The sequence below is a fragment of the Brassica napus genome, chromosome C9 (assembly GCF_020379485.1).
Source record: "Brassica napus cultivar Da-Ae chromosome C9, Da-Ae, whole genome shotgun sequence".
Classification (NCBI taxonomy): domain Eukaryota; kingdom Viridiplantae; phylum Streptophyta; class Magnoliopsida; order Brassicales; family Brassicaceae; genus Brassica; species Brassica napus.
This window is the reverse complement of record NC_063452.1, coordinates 26,180,773-26,205,729: the sequence shown is the minus strand read 5'-3', so window position 1 is coordinate 26,205,729 and position 24,957 is coordinate 26,180,773. Positions and strand designations below refer to the sequence as shown.

General features: G+C 36.8%; 6 protein-coding genes and 1 pseudogene across 12 annotated transcripts; 2 read left to right on the top strand and 5 right to left on the bottom strand.

Annotated features, from left to right (window-relative positions):
- Nucleotides 1-1,101: 1,101 nt before the first annotated feature.
- On the bottom strand, nt 1,102-1,745 carry LOC106418091 (anther-specific protein BCP1). The gene has a single exon (XM_013858759.3). The coding sequence runs from the start codon at nt 1,620-1,622 to the stop codon at nt 1,266-1,268; it is 357 nt and encodes a 118-aa protein (XP_013714213.1). The 5' UTR covers nt 1,623-1,745; the 3' UTR covers nt 1,102-1,265.
- A 996-nt stretch (nt 1,746-2,741) lies between these two features.
- LOC106416595 lies at nt 2,742-5,834 on the bottom strand (annotated as a pseudogene).
- A 451-nt stretch (nt 5,835-6,285) lies between these two features.
- On the bottom strand, nt 6,286-9,478 carry LOC106416452 (regulator of G-protein signaling 1-like). 3 transcript variants are annotated; one of them, XM_022705363.2, is made up of 11 exons: nt 9,460-9,478; nt 9,249-9,359; nt 8,738-8,858; nt 8,580-8,643; nt 8,415-8,499; nt 8,271-8,344; nt 7,919-8,199; nt 7,133-7,365; nt 6,950-7,074; nt 6,752-6,873; nt 6,286-6,666 (listed from the first exon to the last, which is right to left on the bottom strand). In XM_022705363.2, exons 2-11 carry the CDS (start codon nt 9,326-9,328, stop codon nt 6,484-6,486), a joined length of 1,368 nt encoding a protein of 455 aa, XP_022561084.1. In that variant the 5' UTR covers nt 9,329-9,359; nt 9,460-9,478; the 3' UTR covers nt 6,286-6,483. The 3 variants fall into 3 exon arrangements, with proteins under 3 accessions (XP_022561084.1, XP_013712791.1, XP_048624203.1); XM_013857337.3 differs by having other exon boundaries at nt 9,249-9,469; XM_048768246.1 differs by lacking the exon at nt 9,460-9,478 and having other exon boundaries at nt 6,286-6,659; nt 9,249-9,453.
- Nucleotides 9,479-9,733: 255 nt separating this feature from the next.
- On the bottom strand, nt 9,734-12,854 carry LOC106416436 (stemmadenine O-acetyltransferase). 5 transcript variants are annotated; one of them, XM_048768248.1, is made up of 4 exons: nt 12,486-12,854; nt 12,247-12,392; nt 11,853-12,138; nt 9,734-11,233 (listed from the first exon to the last, which is right to left on the bottom strand). In XM_048768248.1, the coding sequence occupies exon 4, from the start codon at nt 11,198-11,200 to the stop codon at nt 9,833-9,835; it is 1,368 nt and encodes a 455-aa protein (XP_048624205.1). In that variant the 5' UTR covers nt 11,201-11,233; nt 11,853-12,138; nt 12,247-12,392; nt 12,486-12,854; the 3' UTR covers nt 9,734-9,832. The 5 variants fall into 5 exon arrangements, with proteins under 5 accessions (XP_048624205.1, XP_013712769.1, XP_048624204.1 ...); XM_013857315.3 differs by having other exon boundaries at nt 11,992-12,138; nt 12,486-12,853; XM_048768247.1 differs by having other exon boundaries at nt 9,734-11,333; nt 12,486-12,852.
- Nucleotides 12,855-14,681: 1,827 nt separating this feature from the next.
- On the top strand, nt 14,682-16,121 carry LOC106417127. The gene has a single exon (XM_013857982.1). It carries the CDS (start codon nt 14,682-14,684, stop codon nt 16,119-16,121), a length of 1,440 nt encoding a protein of 479 aa, XP_013713436.1.
- Nucleotides 16,122-19,289: 3,168 nt separating this feature from the next.
- Nucleotides 19,290-22,694, top strand: LOC106418275 (F-box protein SKIP14-like). Its single transcript, XM_013858941.3, has 3 exons — nt 19,290-20,655; nt 20,727-22,406; nt 22,515-22,694. The coding sequence occupies exons 1-2, from the start codon at nt 19,909-19,911 to the stop codon at nt 21,225-21,227; spliced, it is 1,248 nt and encodes a 415-aa protein (XP_013714395.1). The 5' UTR covers nt 19,290-19,908; the 3' UTR covers nt 21,228-22,406; nt 22,515-22,694.
- A 320-nt stretch (nt 22,695-23,014) lies between these two features.
- LOC106418277 (mitotic spindle checkpoint protein MAD2) lies at nt 23,015-24,423 on the bottom strand. Its single transcript, XM_013858945.3, has 6 exons — nt 24,175-24,423; nt 23,955-24,085; nt 23,733-23,853; nt 23,554-23,657; nt 23,312-23,433; nt 23,015-23,222 (listed from the first exon to the last, which is right to left on the bottom strand). Exons 1-6 carry the CDS (start codon nt 24,264-24,266, stop codon nt 23,163-23,165), a joined length of 630 nt encoding a protein of 209 aa, XP_013714399.1. The 5' UTR covers nt 24,267-24,423; the 3' UTR covers nt 23,015-23,162.
- Between the last annotated feature and the right edge of the window lie 534 nt (nt 24,424-24,957).

Below are 24,957 nucleotides of genomic sequence, written 5' to 3'. Positions count from 1 at the left end.
ATTAATAATAAGTAATACTTTGAGGACAAAGCTAATAATTCGTTTAGACAAAATAAATCAAATACATTAAAATAATTTAATCAAACAACATAATTCTAAAATTAAAGCATAATTATATGCAAAATATACAATAAAAAATTAATAAATTTTTAATAAAATAAAAATTAAAAATGTATCATGTAATTTTATAAATCAAAATCAAAATTATAAACATAAATACTAAAGCTATAAATCAATTAACTAAAATTTCAATAAAAACATAAATTTCACAAAATATCATAAAAAACTTCAAAATAAATCATAATAAAAAATCAAGTATTAAACAAAACCAAAACTCAAATCAAAATCAAAAACTAAAAACTAACACACTAAAATAATCAAATTTCAGACTAAATAATTAATTATAAAATTAAGACATATAAAAAAATCAAATCAATCAATAATACACAAAAATCCAAAAACAATCGCAATCAAACTAAAAAAATTTCAAAATTAATCATCCGCAAATTAATACAATTAAATTCTCAACAAATCAACAAAAATATAAAAAAATTTTGAAATAAATCAACATAACTCTCAACTGAAACTTTTCTCAGTAAAAAATCATCTCAATTGAATGTCATCCGTATTCATTAATGTTTAAATAGAATTATTTTAAGATCATGACTAATATCATAAAAAAAATTTGAAAACAATTCAAAATTAATTTATGAAATATCCAATATATTTAACAAATTCAAAATACAAATGAATAAACTATATGAAAATCAAAAACTTTAAATCTTTTGTAGCTAAAAAAAATTGATTTTTGTTCAAAGAATGTATGGAACGAAATTCAATATTTCTTTCAAAACTAATAGAATCGACGGTCCCAAATTTTGAGAGACATGAAGGCAATTTTATTCCCATCAAAAATCAAACTCATGACTAAACGATTTACTTTACCTAAATCAACTTTTACTATCGTTTGGTTTAACGTGTCTTTCTTTCATCATTGTCTCTTCATTTACGTACGTGAAAGGTGGTTATTGTCGTTAGGTTCCATGCACGAAATTACTGGATTTGGGATATTTACAATACATATAGTAAGACTAAACCATAGAGCCATATCAAATACAAGAGTTTTATGATGTAGTGATCTGTATCGTCCTAATCTTATAGATGATGGGACAAGCAAAATGCTTACACATCTACAAAAAAACATTACAAAACATCCATATTTACCATATAATTTACTTTCCTTAACTCCACGCACAAATTGCAGCTCAGAAAATTAAGAAGAGCGAACCAACCGTCGCAGCAGAGATAATAGCAAAGCCAATCGTGCATGTGACACAGCTTCCGGAAGTTTCTTGAACCGGCGGATAGTTTGCGTATGAAGAATCGCTTCCGATAGGACCTGCTACTGCTACGTCGTCATCTCCCGGAGTAGCAGCTGCATCGTCGTCGGTTGTTCCGATGGTGTTGGCGTCTCCAGCTGGAACCTCCGCTACATCGGTTGGAGTTGTTGCGGCGGGAGCTTCGGCCGTGGTTGCCGATGGTGGTTTCTCAGCCGCTGATACCAGCACGGCGGAGACGGCAACCAAAAGGAGGAGGAGGAGAACTAGGTGAAGGCGCGCCATTATACGTTAGTTAATTAATTAATAATCCCGCAAAAAAACTTTTCTTTAAATGTTAGGCTCTTTATTTGTTTGATCAAAAAGCGAAGTTTGAGGTTTGCCAAAAACAATTTTAACAAACGGCATATCTTCTAACCCCTAATTAAGCTCCACCCCAGCCTTAGAAAGGGGAGTTTAGTCTATATTTGTCTCAATCCTGAAACGAAATTAGTGAATAGAATTTTTATTTATATGGAGATGTTTTTAATTATCAAGTATTTTGAATTTTTGGAATACATACTAAATCAAATAAAATTTAAAAGGATTCACAATTTAAGTAAATTTTATAAATTTGTCATTACAAATTTTTTAAGATGATTTGAATGGATTTAATCTATACTATTATTTGCGAATTAAATTTTTGTAATAGAGCTCTCACATTAAAAATTAGAGCGATTAATATATATAATAGCCTTAATAAATTTTTTATATAATCAAAAACAAATTTTTATTAATAATATTAACTTTAAAAAATAAGATAATTCTTATATATTGTGTTGTTATTTTTTTTTTCAGCTTGTGTTGTTATCTTTAATAAATTTTAATTAAACATATATATTTAATTAAATTTTTGTCATATATATATATATATATGTTTGATTTAATTTTTTGAAAATATAAATAATAAATTATTATGCTGGTTTTTGAATTAATAAAAAATAAATTAGATTGTAAAACGATTAAGTCCGCATTTGCGGGTAAGACACCTAGTTAGAAAAAATGGAAGAAAAATGTTTTCATTTTCACAATTTGTTTAGAAAATCACACATCATTATTTTTATTTTTTTGACATCATCATTATTTTATTTTGAAAACATGTATTATCACTTTTCACTTGCAATTGTTTCTACGGTAGATTTACGGTGTGAGACTGTCAGACTGTGAACAAGAATAAGCCATAGATTATGGTACTCGCGCGTGCACATAAATCTACAATTGGGCTTCACTCCCGTGTCTCACAAGCAATCCTACTTCCATAAATTTACCGTCCCCTAAACGCAGTGATATCTCGTCAACTAAACTGAAGTCAAACAGCCCACAAAAAAATCCGTAATTTCATCTGGCGAACAAGGCACGAATTGATTAACTGAAAAGAAATGAACCTTAATAAATTGATTAATTGAAATTATTCAAACAGATATTAACAAAATAACCTAAAGGCTAAAACACGACACATGAACAGTTAGAATAAATCTACAAATCTATACAGTGCAAATGTTAAGACAAGTTCCTTAACTTATGTTCCCCTACCTTTTGTACAAACCTTTCCAAATTCTATGAACCATAACAAACTAAACCGCCAACAAACCGGCAACCGCTAACTGAGATCGATATCTACTTTTTCAGGTACACACCTTTCTGTTAGGTCACGACCAAGCTCTGCTCCAAGCTGACCTTTATCACCCGCACCAAACGCGAATAACTTCCCTGATTCCGTTAGCGCAAAGGTATGAGCGTTCCAATATATCGAATTCGTTAGACTAATCTGAACCACCCTCTCCTTCGCTTGTTTCAGCGATGTTACTACCGCTGGACTCAACACATTCCCATGTCTATTACCCTACACCAACAAAACAAGAATCAAATTAGCTTGCAACGCAAGTAAGGCGTTTGTGCTTATAGTTTACTTGTCTCATATCAATCTAAGCCATAATCAAGCGCTAACCTGTTCATCAAGGACTGGATGGTGACCGAGACTAGCAGATTCACCACAACCAAACGAGTAAACATCACCATCTTCCGAGACCACAAAAGTAGTGTAATCTCCCGTTGCGACATGAACCGCCTTGACATGGCTTAGCCCTTCAACAACTTTAGGCACTGACTCACACTCCTCGTTACCGTGTCCTAAGCAGCCGTATCTTCCCCAACCCCAAGTACACACTCTTCCATCCTGACCTACCACCGCCGCATGCCAAGCACCCGCTGCAACTACCCTAGGTTGAAGATTCAATACCTGAAACTGCTCTATAACCCGAGGATACTTCTCATCGGTCTTCGACCCGTGACCAAGCTTGCCTCCCAAACCACAACCAACCGAATAAACCGACCTAAAACAACCATGATACTGCGTCAGAGCCGGTTTAGGTCATTTGCAAATAGTGTATACACAGCCAAGTGAAGCATTGGCCTATAGCCCCGATTTTTTTTTTTGAAAAATAATTTAAATGAAGAAAAGCCTCCAAATTGGTAAAAGAAAATTTTATTAAAATCATATTAAATTGTTTACAGCCCCTAAAATCCCAGGACCGCCCCTGAGTGTATAGGAAGGAACTTACATGCCATTTGGTTGACAAGTCAAGGCAAGAAGGTAGCAATAACCAGCAGCAATCTGCACAACGGGTACATTCTCTAGCGGACCTAACAGAGGACGTGGCTCGAGATCATTAGCCTCGGTTTGATGTCCGAGCCTACCGTCATTGCCCCCACGAGAATGTATAAACCTTCCCTTCTCGGGAGAGAATAGCGGTGAAGAAGTTCCCTATAGCCGCTTGCACCACAAATATGTGCTTTAAAGATGCAACAAGCTGAGGAGTTGTAACCGGTCTACTCCCTTGCCCTCCGTACTCAGCTTCTCCGAACAAATCTTTACCGCAAGCGTAAACACTTCCATTGTCGCTTATTAGCATTGTCCGGCCAGCACCAGCTGCTGCTTGGATGATTCTTCGTGAAAACCATGTCCCGGTTGTTGTAATAAACACTAAACCATTAACATACCTGACGGGTAGAATCCGAGGTTCTTCATCGGTATGGCCGTGTCCTAGCTGTCCAGAGTTATTATAACCGAAGGTGTAGACTTGGCCTTTTGAAGTGACGGCAACGCTGTGACCAGGACCAGCAATGGCTTGAGATTTCTCTCTTCGACAAGACGCTTCACCAGCCAGCAAAAACCTAAGTACCAGTTTCCATGAACCTCCGCACCTACGTTTCATTCCTTCGCGCTCTTCTTCCTTCATCGGCTTGAAAATCATCCTTTTATTACACATGTCGAGAGCTGCGAGCTCAGGTAGGGATAAACTACAGTCCGGTGCAAAGTTTGCGGGCTGGCTAAAGAACGAGCATGTCGCCTAAACAACAACAAAATATCTAATTCTTGAAATTTCAGTAAAAGATTTTAGACTTTAATTCGAAAAAAGAACCTCTAGATTGGCGAGGTCACGAGGATCCAATCTACATTCAGTGAGAACATGAAGGACGATGGAAGGGCTAGCTGCTAAAGGAAACTCTCCGGGAGTTGAGTCTCCAAAGCGTTGGCGTTTTCGCCTTTGAAATGTAGTCACCGGAGGAGAAGCAACAGGTTGATCAGGTAAGTCATGATACTGTAAACCTGGAGTTCCACTCGTTGTAGCATCCATTGTGAGAAGACAGATTTATCTCTATAAACCACAAAAATTAAGACAAAGTCAAACTTTGATTTGACTGAATCACGAAGAAGAAAAAACACAGAACAAGACTCTAATCTTATAACAAGTAAGTACTATTTGATCAACAAAAGCCAGTAAAGATCCAAGTCATGATCATCAAACAAAAAACAAAGGAAGCAACTTTATGGGTTATAAGACGAAAAAGGTTACTTCTCTTCTTGTGTCTAATCAAGAACAGAGAAAGAATCTGTAACTTGGAAGAGAAGTGTGGTAAATAATAAACGATAAGAGGATCTGAATACGGAAGAAGATAAAAGAAAACTGTTTGTCACACGCAAAGGAGTCTTCTTCTCCTTCTCCTCTGTATAAGGAAACTCAAATTTGAATCGATGTTAATTGGAAAACACATCAGAAGGATCAAAAAGGAGCGAACTTTCTGAATACCCATCTACATGAAACCATCATCATCAACAAGAACCGAACCTTTGATTTTTTTCAGACAGACGAAGAGGGTTTCTTTAGTTTGGTTTTGTTGTCTGATCAGAGCTTATTAGAAGAAAAAGAAAAGGGATGTGAAGGAATGTTTTCTAGAGAATTGACGGTGAAGAAACGGAATCGAATTTCACAAGAGAATTACCGCAAATTTCTCCTTTTTTAGTTAGAATATTTGTTTTTAATCCTCGGTAAGTCTGCAAAGTTTTGCGTTGAGGGAAGTGAAATGGAGAGGAGGAAAGAAAGTTGTGGCGTCTCTTTATGCGGTCTTATTAAGCAATTAAAGATCTCTCTCTATTACAACATCGAGTAACTGTATTTATGTGTGTCTACCTATAATGTAATGGACTAATTGAGTGTAACATCTTGATTCGTATATATGAATGCATGTATACATACATACGTGTGCATTTAAAACAGGGTTTGAGTGGTGGAACAAGTTAGCCTCATCCTTTGGATATATTTTACTATTAATTTATTGTTAGTATGCTACTCATGCATCCTGACATTGTGGATCACTATGATGACATCCTCAGGTTTTTTTTTCTTCTATACACAACTTCTTGAATCCATCTTAATAGTTTGGTTTTCATGTAATGACATTCACAGTGAATAAATATGGGGTTGTTCTAACAATTGTTTCTATTGTGCATGAAAATGAATTGGTGTATGTTTCTGTAACTTTATGAACTAACACAAAAATTGATAAGAAGATATGTATAAGGCTTGGAAGCAATACCAACCTGGTAAACTACAATACAAAGTGCAAGTTGGGTCTTCATCGACAATTATATTCCCATTTTTAAATTACAAACGAATATTATAATAATCAAAACAGAACATTATAGAAAAGGACATGTACAAGAAATGTGAAAAAGAAATTTATATGGACTGGATTGCTATAAACATCAAGATACTGTATGTTAAAAACACGGTTTAGGTTCTGGATTAGTACCGGTTAAGAGTCCTTAACTAGGACTGCTACATCTAGAAGTGGAGCTCTTTGACATATGTTCTTGATAGAAAGGATCATCAGAGCCTTGAACTAAACTCATCCTTGGAGGAGAGAGACTCCATCCTTCCTTATCCATTGCTTCTTCTTCTTTGAACTTGATGAAGAAGATGGATGACCAGTAATCTCTCACTAAGTTCTTCAATATTATTAAAGAAAATGAGAACCAAAAGAATAAGCTTTCATTAAGGAGGAAGAGAGTAAAAGAGAGAATGTTGTTTTACCATTTTGATCAATTGCATCACTTCATTTAATGCATTCTTGAAGAGATCAAGGTGAGTTAGATCTTGAGTGGTTAAGATCTCTTGCCTGGTTTTATGTGATACATTCACTTCCATTTCCGCTCCTGTGTTTAAAGAGACAACACCTGAGACCTGTTTATGAAGAAGAAGAAGAAGAAAGAAGATGGATGATGATAAAACCTGCGACGATGAACTTCTCCATGATATGTCTAGCCATGTAGATTCTTCTTATAGAATCACCTTCCGGGATTTTACCATGTTCATACACTTCTTCATAGAAATGCAATGTTTCTCCAGCATAGCAGCTAAACATATAAAGATTACAACCTTATATAGAAGGCAGACATCAAAACAGAGTGTTACCTATCCGCGAACTCCATAAGCGACTTTCGAAACCTTTTATTGAGAAGAAGCTTATCAAGTGGCTCGTTTGGATCAACAGGTCGAACCTCCTCCTTACGAAACAATAATCCACTATCATGAATGCCTAGAGCTAGTCCCATTCTTGGAAACTCTTGTCTGTTCTTGAAGCTGATTTGTGAGAGCAGAGGTTGGTGACTCGAGATGGAAAAGAAGACAATGACAAGAATCCCACCCTACAAAAAACAGAATCTAACTCTTAAGTCTGTTTAAAATAGTCTTGGCCATATTATCCGAAACTCGAAAACCGGACCAAAAATTACAAAGCCGAATGGTTTCTATTTTTTTTAACCCAAAAAACAAAACAGAAGCGAAAACGGTACCGAATATTGCAAATATAATAAAATTATTAATTAATTTTAATTATAATAAAAAATTTAATTAATTTTAATTATAATAAAAACGCGAACTATCCGAAGTATCCAAATATTTTTTCGTTTTCTGGGTTTAATTCAGGTTTTGGTTGGGGGGGGTTAGGTTTTTGGGCTTTAAACCCGAATTTAATTCAAACCTAAACTTGAACTATTTTTAATTTGGTTCTATTTCGGGTTTTATAAAAAAATAGAAACCCAATACTATCCAAACCGATGCTCAGAAAAATGTCCGGTTCCTAAACAGGTCTTAAATACCCCAACCCGAATAACCCAAAAACCGAACCGAAAAGCCGAATGCCCAGCATTAGTTTGAAATGCTTTGTGATAAGCAGAGAATCTTGGTAGAGGTTCATACCGTGACTAAAAGCACAAATCTTGAAGTGACTTGAAGCCAAGAGGTGTCTGTATGAATCTCATTCAACACAAACGATGTTACCCATAAAGCGACTGAAGTGGCTGAGACGAGAATCCCTTTCCAGAGATCTCTAAGCTCATCGAAGCGAAACTCTACATGACGTATAGCTCTTGTGAATGCAAGTAAAGCCAGGACGTAAAGAGCATTTAAACCTGCAACTGGTAAAGTCCATTCAAGACCCATGTGGCATTGAGAGTCGAGAGGCCTTTTTGCCTGGACAACTAAAAGCAGAATCAAAAGACCGTGAGCTATTATCCAACAAAAGCAAGCGTAAAGTTAGTATAAAGCTTACTTGCAGCTCCAAAGATCCATGGCAACAAAACAAGTGGAAGAAAGACGTATGACTTTACAGGAGGAAGACGTTTCCTACATGATCACAAAGAAACACAATTAAACCAATCGAGAGAGTTATAGGACTATTCAGATTTATTCTTACTTGACAAATATGAAGTATAGTTGAAAGGCCTGAGTTATACGGCAGCTCATCAGCAAACCGAACCCAAGTGGTCCTTCGAGCCACACTGAAACAAAACATTACACTGAACAAACTGTACAAGGAACCAACCATTTGTTTCTAAACAACACATTGTTACAAACAAACCTGACCAAAGATAGCAATATTGCCACCAGTGCTTCGTCTTGAACTGAAGCAAATTAATGGACATCTGAAAAGAATAAATAACAGTGAGTTTTTCGAAATATTACTGTAGAAAGTCTACAGATGAAGTGATTCTTTAAGGGCCCAGTCGATTATCTAACCATAGTAGAGAAGAGAAGGTTGAAGCTGGAGAAGACTTGAATGACAGGGATCCAGAAACTGCTACTGTTATTACGAGGAGCTTTGTGTATTAAACATGGTAAGACCGACCGTGATAGAAGCCTGGTAATAAACAAGTGAATCAGATCAAACTTAAGAAATTGAAGATGATTACGATAAAAGATTCACTAACACTGAACGATGCTTCCAAACTTCAAATCAAAATCATTATATAAGTATTTGAATCTTGCTATCAAGAAATCTGGAACATCTAATTTTCCAGCAAAAGACAGATCCTTTGGATCGTATAAACAAAGTAACTCTGTTGAGTCATAACATCAAACACTTAAAAGGCAAATAAGTAAATAAGCGAGAGACATCACACGAACATTTAACGGTTCAACCCAAAAGTAGTATCTCGAAAAATCGATACTTTCTAGTTGAAGGCGACCGAAGTAAAGAGTCAACAAGCAAACCATCTCAAGAAGAAGAAGAAGAAGGAACAGAACGTACACGAGGAAGCAGATGGCAGCTATTGAAACGGCGACGTAATCGCTAGGACAACCACCTCGTTTAGCACATCCACTCGCCATTGCATATCAGATCTTTCTCCTCCACTCGATTCTGGGTTTTTGAAAGTTTATAGAAGTTGGATAATTTAGGAAACCAAAAAAAAAGATTTTAACTTTGAAAATTCGCACAAAGAACGACGTCTCAGTCTCACCATTGTTCACGTTTCTGTTTCCCAGCTGACCTTTTTGACCAGACAACACTTCCTCTCTTCCAGTAACACACTTTCTTTACTGAATTATTTTTTACTGAATTATTTATATATTTAAATTAAAATAATAATAATTTATACAAACAAATTAATTAATTAAGCTCCATGTATCATTATACTTAACAGTTAACACCGATTAAAAACAGATTTGATTATTGGGACAGTTTTCACTATAGTAGAAAATCAAATATTGTACATGGTTTGACATTTTGTCAAAAAAAAAAAAACATTATTTTATTTTTATACATCCAAAACCTCAATACATAACCAATTCAACAAAAGAAATCCGGTTTACATCACTTAACCGGATTCATAATCAGAGAACATGGAGAAAAGGCTGGATCACACTAGGGTTCACAGAAGCAAAATCAAGCAACTCTCTATCTTCTTCAAAAAGCTTCATCTCTTGCTCATTCAAATTCACCCAAGCTTCAATCCCACCACCTTCTTTCGTGTCAAGAAGCGCCACAATGTTCTTCTGTCTAACCGAAGGAAACGCAAACCAAACCGGTTTACCCCAACCGAAATCAATTTCATACAAACCGAACCGACACGCGCTCGTCAAGATGTAGAAATCAAAACCTCCGCTCGCGATCATATCCCCCGCTTCTTTCTGGTGGTTACAGATGACCTCCGTCGCGTCTCCGTTTCCCACAAGCTTCGGTATGTGGTCATCTCGAAACCTCTGTTTCGCTCTCCGTATCTCCGCAACCAAAGTCTGAAGCTTTCTCTGTTTCTCTCCTTCCTCTGCTTTCGCCGCAAAGTAGCTCACGAGGTTCCCGATCGAGTTCTTGGTGAACGGAGGAGAGACGCGAGAGCGTAAGCTAGCGGAGTTCGCGAGGACCGACGGTTTCGACGTTCTTGTTGCTTTCATCGCAAGTTTCCATATAAAAGCTGAAACAGCTTCGACTCTTGTGGGTTGTGACACTTCAAAGCTCGAAGCTTTGGCTTGCAGAGCTTCGATACTCCAAGAATCGAAGACGAATCTCTTCGAAAGAGTCTGGTTCATCTTGATCTCCGGCTCAACGACCGGAGCAGGGGACGTCTCTGAGAAGTTCCCAGGTGGGAAGATCTTGAGAGTGTCGAAAACAGGGGATCCAACGGTTTTGATCGATCCTCGAGACGAGATTGCAGACCAGCTCTTCATGAACAAGCCCACGGAAGTTGCGTCGGCGAGTTTGTGAGAGACGCAGACTCCTATAGCCATGCCTCCGCATTTAAAGAACGTTGCTTGAGCGAGAAGCAGTTTGGTTCTTGCTTCTGTTGAATCAACTGATGTTGGAATCAACTGTTCTAGCACCTCCGAAGAAGGCTCTTGTAGGAGGTTTGAAAGCGGGGAGTTAACTTGTGCTTCGAGGAAGTCGGCGCCCGAGTCGTTGCAGTTGATGCTTATGTTGCCGTTGAGCCGCCCAGCGAGAGGGTAGAAGTGAGTTAAGGTTTCGGATAAGGACTTCTTGAGGTTCTGCAGCTGTTCAGTTTGTTTGATTCTGTTGTTAGCCGAGTAGAAGAACAACATGGGGCCGAAGATCGTTGGACCGAGCTGTTCTAGAAGAGAGAGTTTGAAGTTTTTTAAATGGTTTGGAGTTGGAGATGATGGTTTGATGATGTCTCTGGAGATCACTTCAACTCTTCTTGTAAGACTTTTCTGGTGAAACCTTCTGATGAAAGTCCGAGCAAGAGTCATCGCTGTTTCTTTTGGTTTCTGCTTTAGGTGTTGCTGTTAGATGATGAAGAAGAAGAAACCTTTTGTAACAGACAGTTTTAACAGACGAAAGCCAAAGATTCTTGTAGAAAAATGCCAATAGATCCTCTGTTCACTAGAAAACAAAACTGATTTCCACTGTGAGATCATCATAAATCATATAATACTTGGTGATTTTTCCGTATATAATATTTTAAAAATAAATACATTATAATAATTTATTAATATTTTGTTTTTTCTTTTTAGTTATTCTGTTATTTATATTTTAATAAATATGCATAGTTTATTTAAATATCATTATGTTATTTTAGTTAGACGTATACTTTTGGAGATAAAATATTCCGAATTTTTGGTTATTATTCGGATATATAAAAAAAAAATATTTAATTTTTCGATTCAACTATGATATTTTTGTTATACAGATTTAAATTTTGATTATTTTTATTTTATTTTCACGTAGTTTGATTCTTGTCTTAGAGCATGATTAATGCATGTGTCTTAGAGTGAGGTTCCTACCGTAATATAAGATACAATTTCTTAGCTTTTAACTTAAAAAAAACTAAAAGACGTCTCTTATATCTCTTATTTAAGAGATGTTTCTTAGTTTTTTCAGTTAAAGCGCTAAGAATCTCACCCCAAAAGATCTGTATTAATCATGCTCTTATATTTGTATAGCCACTTCGTTGGTGGAGTTCACGTAGTCCGAAGCTCCATCCAGGTCTGAGGAAATATGTTGACAAGCTTTTGCAGGTAAGAGAGAAAAAGGATTTTACCCAAAGCGTTTGAGGAGTGATCTATAAGCAGGCAATAATACTTCAGCAACAACAAGTCTTAGTGACTCTCTTAGCTCTGTGTCTGGAACTGTCCATTGTGATTGTCTCTTATGCAACTCATCAAATTGCATATTGAACATCTTGAACCTGTTCCATTTTTTCAATATTCTTTAATCATTCATATATAAACATTTTTAGGTAATTAATATATAAACATTTTACAATAACTGTGTTTTTGGTTGGATGAAGGCTTACCTCTCTTTTGGGAAAAGCAGATTCAGGAATGTGTACACAGGTTTTAGAAGTAAGCATAACAAAGTTTCGTCAAGCACCTTCATCCTTTGCCATATCAAGGAAGGCCTGGAGCTCCAAAGCCTTTCGGTAATACATCATGCCTCGCACTGGTTTATCAAAATCAGTCACAACATGTATATAGCAAGCACAATATCACAGAGCTAAAACGTGAAGCAGAGTTTGTCTAATGAAAAAACTACCACATATCAGTTTTGGTCAGTGTTTGGCCTCTGTAAGATGCCAGCAGACGAAGCTCTTCTTCCAAGTCTTCTCACGTGACAGTTTTCACCATTTTTACCATCAGCCCTGGGAAGCACATACCCCTTCTCCTTCTCCGACGGCTTCTCAAACGATCCATAGATCCTGCTTAAGAGCCGACTTAGTCCACACCACAAATCGCAGCGATTGCAGACACAATTTTCGTCGGAGCGTCAGACACGATCTTGGTCTGGCGGAGAATCGGATTGGTCTGGCGGAGAATCGGAGAAGACGGAGAAAAACAAAAGAAAAGAAAAAAAGAAAAAAAGAAAAATAAATGCCTTTCCTCTGGTTTGCTGACACGTAGGGTAAAAACCCCTTACTAATCGGTTCCCAAAATCCTTTCTTAAGGATCGGTAACAGCTTTTTAATTTTGTTTGGATTTAATTAAATCTCTCAATAACTTAAAAACCCCTATTAAGAAACCCCTATAATCATGGTCCTAGTATATTGGGAAAACTGTTTTTTAGAGCGAAAAAATAGTAACTATGTCCCTTTAGACTAATCTATATTTTGTGTCATATTTTCCTATAATACCCTTTAATATTTATGAAAATAATTTTAATAAATAGTTTTACAAACAAAAAATTTTTGGAAAAATAGTAACATTTGTTAAAATACCTATATGAACTTAATGGTATATTTTCCAGTTATAAAAAGAGTTAAAATTATAAATTTCAGATTATGTTCTAAAAAAAGTAGAAATGACATTCTACGAAGTAGAAAACGAAATCTACTTTTTTCATTGAATCTACAATGTTTAGAATACGTGATCTACGTAAATAGGAGTATTCTACAAATATGTAGAATACACATTCCGCGCTTAACCTACCATTCTAAAATTCTTAGAAATCAAAATCTACACATTAATCTAATTCTAAAACATGTAGAAACCGACTTCTACAGATTTACTATAAATCTAAAACATGTAGAAATCAAAGTCTAAACATTACTATAATTCTAAAAAACTGTAGAAACTGATTTCTACATATTAGTTGTATTATACGGATAAGAAATCAGTTCCTAAAAATATGGAAACAAAATATTTGAGAATATTCACTTTTATATTTTTTAAAAAAATCGATTAAAAAAAAAAACGAAAAAGGAACAAAAAAAAGCGACAAAAAAAACCTTGGCAACCTTCTTCGCCGTCTTCTATATTCCATTGATTGTTCACAAAATTTTCACAAAATTTTCACATTATTTCTACAATGATTCATGTCTATGCTTCATGTGGTGTTTGGGAATTGGTTGTATCTTCAGGTTGGAGTTTTAATGTTGATAAAAAGAAAGGGGGAAGGTTACTTGCTTTGGAATTGAAGTATTCTCTGGAAGAATTACAGAAAAACGTTATAGAGGATTTTGGTTTTGAAGAAACAGATGCTGATTTGGAGTTGAGTTACCTTCCTATTGGATTGATCAATTCATCAAAATGTCCACCAGTGATCATTGGAAACTCAAGGCAAGTTCAAAATTTTCTAGGGTTTTGTAAGAAGCATCAGTCAACTCAATTGTGTGTCAGCTATAAAGCAAAGCAAGGAAATCCAAATAAGATCGACATTGATCTTAATAAGATGCCAACTGATGCAAGTACTAGTGAAGAGAACGAGCGAAATCCTTGTGACATTGGGACCGCTTCAAATATTGTTAAGGGGGCTAAGCATAACGAGAAGAGGAAAGGGAAGATGAAGCAAAGTGAAGTTGATGGAGATGATTATGATGCTGACAAGCATAACGAGAAGAAGAAAGGAAAGATGAAGCAAGACGAGGTTGAAGGAGATGATTATGATGCTGACAAGATCAATTCTTAAAAAGAAAACAGAGAAAAATTGGCAAAGAGTCAAGTGGTGGAATTGGTTAAGACGGGAGATCTTTTCCTCAACAAAACAGTTTTGAAAGTGAGGTTTGAGTTATGTGCAATGAAGCATAACTTTCACTACACAGTTACCAACTCCAATAAATCAGTTTGGTGTATTAGATGCGCTGATAAGGTGTGCTTTTGGGGTGCTTGAGCTGAGTGTTTGAAGGGCTCCACATATTTTATTATTAAAAAGTATATCGGTGTACATTCCTGCGCACCTTCAAACAAAACCAGTGCCGGAAAGACAGCTTCAACGAAAACGATAGGCAGTCTGCTAATGCATAAATATGAAGGTATCAAGGAAGGGGCTAAAGCGAAAGATATTGTTCAGATTATGCGTAATGATTATGGATGTGAGATCTCTGATTCTTTAGCATGGGATTCCCGTGAATATGCAGTCAACGCTGTTAGAGGTATTCCAGAGGAAAGTTATGGGAAAATACCAAAATACTTGCACATGCTGCGAGAGGCCAATCCGGGTACACATTTCTCTTACAAGACTGACGTTGATGGTAGATTTCGATATCTGTTTATAGCGTTTGGTCAATCGATCAGAGGCTTTAACACAGCCATGAGGCGTGTCATTGTTGTCGATGGAACATTCTTGAAGAGAAAATTCAAAGGGGTGCTACTGGTTGCAACTGCTATAGATGGAAATTCAAATTTATATCCTATTGCATTTGGGATAGTAGACTCTGAGAATGAACAGTCTTGGGAATGGTTTATGAGACAATTAAAAGTTGTTGTTGCTGATGATAATGGTTTGGCTTTTATTTCGGATAGACAAGTGTCAATAGCGAAGGCACTGGAGAAAGTGTATCCGCTAGCGAGACATGGTATTTGTATTCATCATTTGTTGAATAATGTGATATCATATTTCAAGGGGAAGGGATTAGCTGAGTTGATTTCTAAGGCTTCAAAGGCTTATAGAGTGGTTGATTTCAAGAAGACGTTTGCTCATGTTTGCAATATCAGTCCAGCAATTGGAAATTATCTTATGGAAGCAGATGTCAAAAAGTGGGCTAGATGTCAATTTCATGGATACAGGTATGACATTAGGACAAACAATCCTGCAGAGTCGATAAATTCTGCGTTGCATTCGCCGAGAGAGTTTCCCGTAATTCCTTTGTTGGACAGTATTAGAGAAATGCTGACACGCTGGTTTTTTAAGCGTAAGATGTTGTTTTCAAAGCACACTCACCGTTTGACCATAGATGTGGAGGAAAAGATTGATAGGAGAATTGGAAAGGGGAAAACTTTCAGAGTTTACCCTGTAACCGATAGACAGCTGCTTGTTAAAGGCGATACAATTGACTGCTTTGTTGATTTGGACAAACGGACTTGTTCTTGTGGGAAGTACGACCTCTTGAAAATCCCTTGTAGACACGCAATAAAAGCTGGTTTCTTTGTTGGTAGAGAACCATATACATTGACTGATTTTTTGTATACCACGGGAGCTTGGAGAGAAGCTTATCAAGAAAGCATAAATCCTATTTCAGTTCCTGAAGATGGTTGGTCTATCCCACAAGTTGTGGAAAATTTTGAAGTGCTACCGCCTGAGACAAGAAGATCTCTTGGAAGAAATAGAAAACGCAAATATGAAACTGTTGAAGACAAAATCCGATCATCACAAGGATCACAGGGGGGTCAGTCTCGTAAGTGCAGTAGATGTGGTCTTGGTGGTCATAATAGAGCAACTTGCAAGATGCCAATATAGTGGATTTGTTTGCTGTGTTCTTCACAATTTAGTGAAAGTTTTCCAAACTTCATTTGCTTGATTTCTAGTAACTTTGTTTCTGTTTGTGACAACTTTGTTTCAGTTTTTCTGATTATATTTGCTTGAATTTTAGTAACTTTGTTTCAGTTTGGGACAACTTTGTTTGATGGAGCAGTGCCTTTTTTGCTGGTGCTAGGACCACTGTTGATTTTGGTCATGCTAGGACCGCTTGCTTGATCACTCTTTCCCACCAATTCAGTCACCACTAAAGTTGTCCTGAGCTGTGTAACCTCAGCCTCAATTTTCCCCAATCTGTCGGTTACAACTTTCTCAAATTGCTCAGTTCTCTCCGAAGCTGTCCTGAGTTGTGTAACCTCAGTCTCAATCTTACCCAACCTGTCCGAGAACTGCTGACAGAATTTCTTCCCAAAAGTAGTAAAAGAAGCTTGTACCAGATCCTCCAAGAAATTTTTCATATCTGTGTCAATATTCCTTTTTGATGAAGCAGCTAGGTGGCACAAAACATTCTTCTTCCTTGACTCTGCTCCTCGGTCTGCATGATTTCTCTTGTTTCTTCCCGAAACATCAGCTGTGCCATCAACATTCCCTGCAACATGACTATTTTCACCTCTCTCAGTATCAGATGTTTGATCCTCTCCTTTCTCTTCGCCAAATTCCTCAAATTCAGAGTTCGTAGCTTCTTTTACTCCCCAAACATGATTGTTCCAGTCATGTTTACTATTGATCATATCCAAAATGCGATCTACTCTTTCATCTTTCTTCTCATCCTTCTGTACAAAATCAGTTGCCAAAAGGACCACTCCATCTATGTGGGATTCCATGAATGAATGCAAAATCCCCCACAAACAATCAAATCATTAGTAAAGTGAACAAGACAATAAATATTTTAATTTGAAAAATATATGCATACATTTTCTGGGAATAAGCTCTCAACGCCAATGATATCTTCATAAGAACATTTTGCACATCCTCTCCAATTACCACACAGTGGACCTGTAAAATTTTTACTGACTTTTGTGCCACAAATCTCTCCTAAAGCAGGAACAACTTCCATTATCCAAATTTGGAAACCAAACAAGAATCCTTCCATCAGATACCCCTCTTTCTGCTCTAATTTATGCCTTGTTTTATCAATTTGCTTCAGAAGGAAATCAAACGAATACAGACCCCATGGGTAATTCCGAAGCTTCTCCAAATCCATCGCCAACTTCATGTACAGATGCGGGATATTCACCTTCTCATCCTTCCCCATCACCACACCCATAATAACGCAAAGATATATCAGTCTCACCCTATCAACCCAAGTCCAGGTATTGCTCTCTTCCAAATGCTTCTTTTTAATGATCTGCAAATTTATTTTTCCATTTGTCTTTATCTGCTTGCTCCAAAAACCATCATCTTTCCATGTCACTAACCCACTGTTATTCTCTCGCTTCACTTTCAGACCAGTGACAGCATGATACTCTTGCAATCCAAAACGCAGAGGTCTCCTAGCGAAAGTGAACCACTTCTCATGTCTCTTGCTTATCATCAACTCCTTACACAAGAAAGAGTGTACCAACCTCGCCGAAAACTTCAGATCATTCTTCTGGATAACCATAATCTATGAAAAATGAGATCTTTCATAACTTCATCGAATTCTGGCTCCATTTTTTCTTTCAGCAACTCGAGAAGTTTTAGTCGGCAGCTGTTATTAATCTTCTTAACCTGAGGTTCCAATCCCTCACCGTATAAACGATTAGGCAACTCCAACTCCATACCTGAAAATTGAAAACAATACAACATATATCTATTAATAACAAATATCACAGCTCAGTTAAATAATGTCTCTTAATACTTTATCAATAACCAATGTCAAAGAATTAGCATTCTCACTGTATTAATTTCAATTTTATGGTGTTTTAATTTTTTTTTTAAAAAACAAAACCTAAAATTCCTAAATCTATCCCAAAAATAGATTTAAGCCATGATTGTGTACAAAATCTTCTCTAATCATCACCTTAACACATGATTGAAGCCTAAACATCCTAACTAACTCAAAAAATTTACCTTTTACCTTTCTATTTTCAAACTCTAAAAAGAAGTGGAGATAGAGTTTCATACCTTTGCAGAACGAACTAAAGAGTGATAGATTCGTAAAAAGCTCACGAAATTGTATGGGTTAGGCCAAATAATCGTCCAAATCAGAGTGAAATTGAGTGAGTTAGGAGTAATGAACTTGGGTGAGAATTTGATTTTGTCTCCCTTTATTCGTGAATGGGAAATTATGGGTTTCATCCCAGAGAAATCGAGTTTAAAGAGTTGAAATCATGCTTGGTCGGTTCAAATCAAGTAGGAATCAATCCGGATATAATCATACAAAACCAAAAAAATCGATTTGGGATTCTTTCCTCGGCACGGGATCGATCGATCTATTCTTACAGATCGGTCGATCTGTGTAAATCGACCTTCGCCGATCGAGTGAAATGGACCAGGTCGATCAGTATATATTTCACGTTTTTTTTGTTCTGAATAATGATCGGGATCGATCGATCCACTATAACTTGTAAAGTGGGATCGATCGATCCCCCTTGTCGAACTCAATATATATCTTTTTTAAAAAATTACAATTTTAAAGGCATTACTGCCATTTTGGAAAAAAATAGTTTAATAAGACATAAAGTAGTATAGATTAGTCTAAAGGGACATAGTTACTAGTTTTTTGCTCTAAAAAAAACAGATTTCCCTAGTATATTTTCATTTATTTTCTTTGTAGGAACCGTGAAATCAAACATTGCACAACAGTTTTTTTTTTTCTTTTTGAACAACAAACACTTCCATTAAATGCAAAGAAGTTTAGCACAAAGGTAGAGAGATTACACTAGGCGGACTTGTCCAACTTTTCATTTTTTTGTAACAGGACTTCTCCAACAAAGAAAAACTATATTAATTACAAAAGCTAAGCTAAGAAACAAAAAGGTGTTTGCTGCCTGCCAAATTCGTTACTACTATTAACCCAACCATATTTAAAGTTGAGATAATGTTGGTAGTAAATCAGATATCCAATTGTCGACAAATCAAACAGGGAGTCAGAATTACAGATGACTAAACAACTGACACGTGTCCGTCCATCTCCCTAAAGTCTTTTGACGATTTCACCGTTACCCTAGACTTTTATCTCTTTGCTCCCTCGTAAAATCATCTCCACCCCCTGAAGGGAGATTTCTCTCGCACAAATTTTCCCGTCGTTTTCTCTCGGTCGACCAATTTCACCAACCCATTTCTCTCTCTCTCTCTCTAACTCTCTTTCATTCCCTTAACCAAGAAGGAAGAAACTTGCTTCGTCGTTTACATTCCCAATTCGAAAGTTTTGAGATTTCCCCAATCAAGAAGAAGAAGATCTTGTTCATTTCGCGGCGAGGGTTCGGTTTGGTTCTTCGTGGGCAAGGAAGGGTTTCTCTAATTTACTCAATCGGATCAGAAAGTCTTCGTCTTTATCCCGTCTCAGTTTCGGTTTCTGAAAACCCTAATTCATCCATTCTTCTGTCAGCAATAGGGGTTTCTTATTACTTTCTAAAACAAAGGAAGCTCTGAAAATTTTCAGTGCCTATTATTTTTTTCTGTTGCCATCTGAAATCAAAGAGTCTCCTTTCTCCGTAGATCTATCCTTTTCCTAAAAAAAAAAAAGAAGATAGCTTTTTGTCCGGATCTGATCTTGGTTTCTACCTTTTTAGGTATTCTCTGTACAAAGTGATTTTAGGTTTCGTAAGTGTAGGCTTTTATAGGAATGGCGTTGAATTTTTCACATAGACACTTTTCTTCCCATCTATCTGATGAATCAATGAAGATAGCCAATGGGTATCTTGCTGATGGGCTCTCTGAGAGGAACGGTGATGTTTTTAACTATGGGAGGAATGCTGGAGATTCAGCTTCTGTTGACATACTTGATGTTCTGCCTTCTGATCCGTTTGGGATGGATATCAACAATACTTTCACTGCTATCACTGGATGGCTTGAGGATTTGGAGGTTGATTGTAGCCAGTATGGGAGAGATGAGATTTGGGTTGGTGATGGGAGCCACCAGCTCTTTGCTGGGTTGAGTTTCATTTGGAACAATGCAATGCGGTTTCAGGAGTTTCCAGAGAGAAATGTGTACACTAATGGTGCTTTCTTATCCACTAGTAGTGTGGATGAGGTTGGAGAAAGCAGTGGTGGCTGCACCACCAATGACGCAGTTGAGGATGCACACGTTCATCCAGCGTTTGGTTTTTGTCTTTATCGCTTGGGAGTGAAGGATCTTCTCTCAGCGAGTATGGTTTGCAAGTCTCTGCACACGACTGTCTGTGATGACTCGCTTCTGTGGAAACATATCCACATTTGTCAGCCGTTGAATGAGAAGATCACAGATGAGGCTCTCCTGCAGTTAACCGAGCGGGCTCAGGGCACTATGCAGTGTTTGAGGCTCGTGGATTGCTCGAGAGTTACAGATGATTGTCTTAAGCAGGTCATGGAGCGTAACCCACAAGTAGTTAAGGTGAGTATTAACTAAATCTGTAATCTTTTTTATATATTATTTTAAGCCTAATATTGTTTTATGATTGGCAGCTTGGCGTGTCTGGATGCACAAGGATCACTATCGATGGCGTTTTGAGCATCTTGAGGGATCTGAAGTCTGCGGGGAAGCTTCAAGTGAAGCAGTTAGAGATCGGTGGCATCTTTGGAGTTACTAAAGATCACTACGATGAATTGTTTGGCTTGTTAGACGTTGACAACAATGTGGAGCAGTCTACACAGAAGCCGCGTTTTTACCATAGAGGAGACTCCTCATGTGTATCCTGCGATGATGATGACAGGGTGCTGGATATTGAGATGTGCCCAAAATGTCAGAACGCTAGGCTTGTGTATGACTGTCCAGCAGAAGATTGTAAAGGGAAGGAGGAATGTCGTGCTTGTTCTCTTTGCATACAGAGGTGTTTTCAGTGTGGTCGGTGCATCAATGACAGCGAATACGAAGAAACGTTCTGTCTGGAGTTTTTGTGCGCTGGTTGTTCGAAGTCGTCCCTTAAGTTACCTCTTGAGCTGGAAAGCCTTTCTGGTATGACGTAGTTTGTGGGAAATGTGTTTGCCCATGGATGTAGGTGTCTGTACATATATTAATATGTTTATTTTGGATTGTGGAAAGTCAGAATTAAAAGAAAAGAATATGAATATATGGAAGAAAGAAGCAGAGTAGTTTTGGTGAGTGAAGAGTAGACAAGAAGAGTTTGTCATGGCATAGTTAGAGAGATTAGAAAGACTACGCGAGATGGGTAAGTTAGAAAGAGGTGGTGTAATGTGATGGAGGACAAGGTTGGCGTCTGCTATCTTGATGAGTGGGGCTTAATTGGTTTTGAGAAAGGTCAGGATAAAGAAAAAAAGATTATGTAAAAAGGAAAAGCCAAGAAAGAGTCTCAGAAGTTTGATTTGTCGTCTGCTTTTGTGGGTTGGAGTTAAGAACACGAGATGGGTCTTTCTTACTCTACTATAAGTTAGAAAGAAAGAAGTAAGAGTAGTGTGATGAAGGACAAGGTCGGCGTATGCTGTCTTGACGAGTGTGGCTTAATTGGTTTTGAGAAACTTCAGGGCAAAGAAAAAGATTTTAAAAGGAAAAGGCAAGAAAGAGTCGCAGTAGTGTGATTTGTCATCTGCTTTTGTGGGTTGGAGTTCGGAGTTGGACATTAAGAGAAGAACACGAGAAGATTCTTTCCAACACTGCTATAAGTTGGAAAGAGGTATAGTAGTGTGAGGAACAGGTCGGTGTCTGCTATATTGATGATGTAGCTGAGTTAGTTTTTGAGAAAAGTTCAGGATAAAGAAAGACTCTGTAAAAGGAAAAGATAAGGAGTCTCAGTAGTGTGGTTCGTCATCAGCGTTTGTGGGTTGCAGTTGGGAGTTGGAGATTTAGAGAAGAGTCTTTCCAACTCTGCTATAAGTTGGAAAGGGGTAGTTAGTGTGATGAAGAACAAGGTTGGCGTCTGCCATCTTGATGAGTGTGGCTAAATTGGTTTTGAGAAAAGTTCAGGATAAAAAGGAAAAGCCAAGAAAGAGTCTCTTTAGTTTGATTTATCATCTGCTTTAGTGAGTTGGAGTTTGGATTTGGAGAATTGCAGGAGAAGAGTTTGGGATTGTTGAAGCCATAAAAGGGAAACAATGAGTTCTACATGTAGATTAAGAACCAGAAGATCATTTGCCCTAATATGTTTTGAAGAACATGGTTAGTCTGCATTCTTGACAGAGTTCATAAAGGTAAATTTGCATATATTCATTTATTCATTGATATGCTCTCTGATCTCTTAGACATGTTTCTCAAACATGATACTGACTCCAGGACGGTGTTTTTTTTTTTCCTATCAGGTGTGCCACTTTTGGTGAAATCTTTGCTCAATGGAGATCATTTTCAACTGTCTAGAAACTATTTCCGTGCAATAAATATGTTCGTTTTCATCTTTGTTGAACAATTGTCGTAAATTTTTGTTTTGGCGCAAGACATCTATTTGTTATAAAAATAAAATAAAAAATTGTGACTTTGGATTATTTTCTGTTCATGCAGCCCAATAAACAAGGTAATAAATACTAAGCTATGCTGAGTTAACAACTAGGATTGTTTGTATAGTTTGCCTCTTCTAATCTTTGTATGAGACTTCTTTCTTTAAGCGAAGATGAGCAAAAAGTAGAAACATGTTTGTTTCAGAAAAGACTCGTTCGGAACATAGACAATAATGATGATCTTCAACCTGGTGTCTTGTACCAAGGGATGAGATGAGGGAACAACCACTGACGAAAAGCTAGAAGAATCATTCAAGAAGGGACAGAGACAATGAGAAAGCTGATAAGTGATAACTATTGAACAGACATAAACAACAAAGGTTTATATTATTATTCTCGAAACAATCCGGAAAGAAGAAAAACAGAAAACAACATAGGTGGTGAATAAAGGATTCACTTTGACATTCAAGAACATGAGAAAAGGAAAACGCTGGCAGAGCAAGAGACTTGGTGTTACTACTCTTCTTCATCCCATTCGTCGTTCTTGTATGAGACGAGGGTGTCCACTTTGTGAATCTGCAAAGAAGCAGATTAAAAAACCAATGCGGTGGTTAGTAAACATTTCAAAGTGAACGTAGTCAGGTTTCCTACTTCTTGTTCTTTACCTTGGTATCAAAAGCGTGTAGCTTAACCATCTGTGGATTAGCAATCAACTTCGGATCGCTTTCGACCCATGTGAACGGAACAGCCACATCCGTGTCCGTATACGCCAACACATCAAACACGCCTAAACAAAAACAATAATAAGAAGACATACGCATTAACAACGAGAAAACCAAATAGAGAGAGAGAGAGAGAGAGAGAGACGCAACCAAATTAGTTTCTATGAGTTTGGTGGTTCACTTACAAGGTTCATCAAGACAAGGCAAGTAAGTAATGCTGGAAGCAACCTGTCTCATGATAGCTTGGATCTCCCTCATGATCTCCTTGTCACTCTTCTCGCTCGACACACTGAAAAAAAATCAAGATTCATATTCAGAAAACAAAATTTGAAAAAACAGTATCAACATTTCAATAAAAACTGACCCTTTCTCAACAACTTCAGCATCAGTCTCAATACGGAAGTTCCACCTCTCCAAGACTTCACCCGTCGCTTTGCTCATTATCACCAACACCACTCTCTGCAACTTCCCAGCTTCAAGCCACTCTTTATAACACCACAAAACAAAATCAGCCTCTATACTATAAACCAATCTCACTACTCATAGACAATAAAGAAAGAATCTTTTTTTTTTTTTTTTTGTTTACCGGAGATCTGACAAGTGAGATTGGACAAGAATGATTTGACGGATTCGTCTTGAGTAAGCAACATGGGAAGACCATACTTCTTCACTTTCGCAAAGCTTTCCTCTGGGTATACTGCTCGATTGTACAGTATACTATACACAAAACCGATTCAATTTCATTTTTAACTTCGGAAAAAAATCCCCAAAATTGAAAATTGAAATCGATTCATATTCTCTCTCACCTGTTGGCAGCGTAACAGAAGAACTCGCTGACGATGGCGGCAGATCCATGCAGTGTGATGATGTCTTTAGCAGCTGCTGTCTTGGAAGCCATTGAAACGATTCAGAGACGATGAATCCAAAAAAAAAAAGATTTGTGATTTGAAAGCAAATTAAATCGGGAAGCGTCGCTTAGGGTTTTTGATTGAAAAGAATATAACTCGAAAAAATAAGATATAAAAGGAGCGTAACGGCTAGTCTTATGTGGAAATGCACTTACAACGGCTACTTATTTAATTCTACTACTTAATCATATTCATTGCAGTATAATTGGGAACTAGCATTGATATATTTCTAGTTTATTAACTAACTAAAGATGGGAAAAAATATATTTATTAAGTAGCCAACGAAATCAATCTTGATATTTAATCAGATCAACATATACTGTTTTTTTTTTTTGTCAAATCATAGTAGGATTTTGCAGAAATAAGTTTTGTTCTGATTAAGTTGAAAACACCATTTTGTTACAAATTATTATAACTGTGACTTTCAAGTTTACAAAAAATAAGAAATAACGGTAACTCTAACGTTTATTGCTTTTTTACTTAATTAATCCTTTGATTGATGTATCTAATGTTGTTAAATGTTTACTAATACAAAGAATTTTCCAAACTAAAACTATATAAGGTGTTGTATGTATAAACATAGAAAATATAAACATAGAAATTTTTTATAAACAAATTACTTGTTAATATGTTTTTTGTTCTACATGACTGAGGTCTGAGGGAATGAAGTGGGTTGGTTGG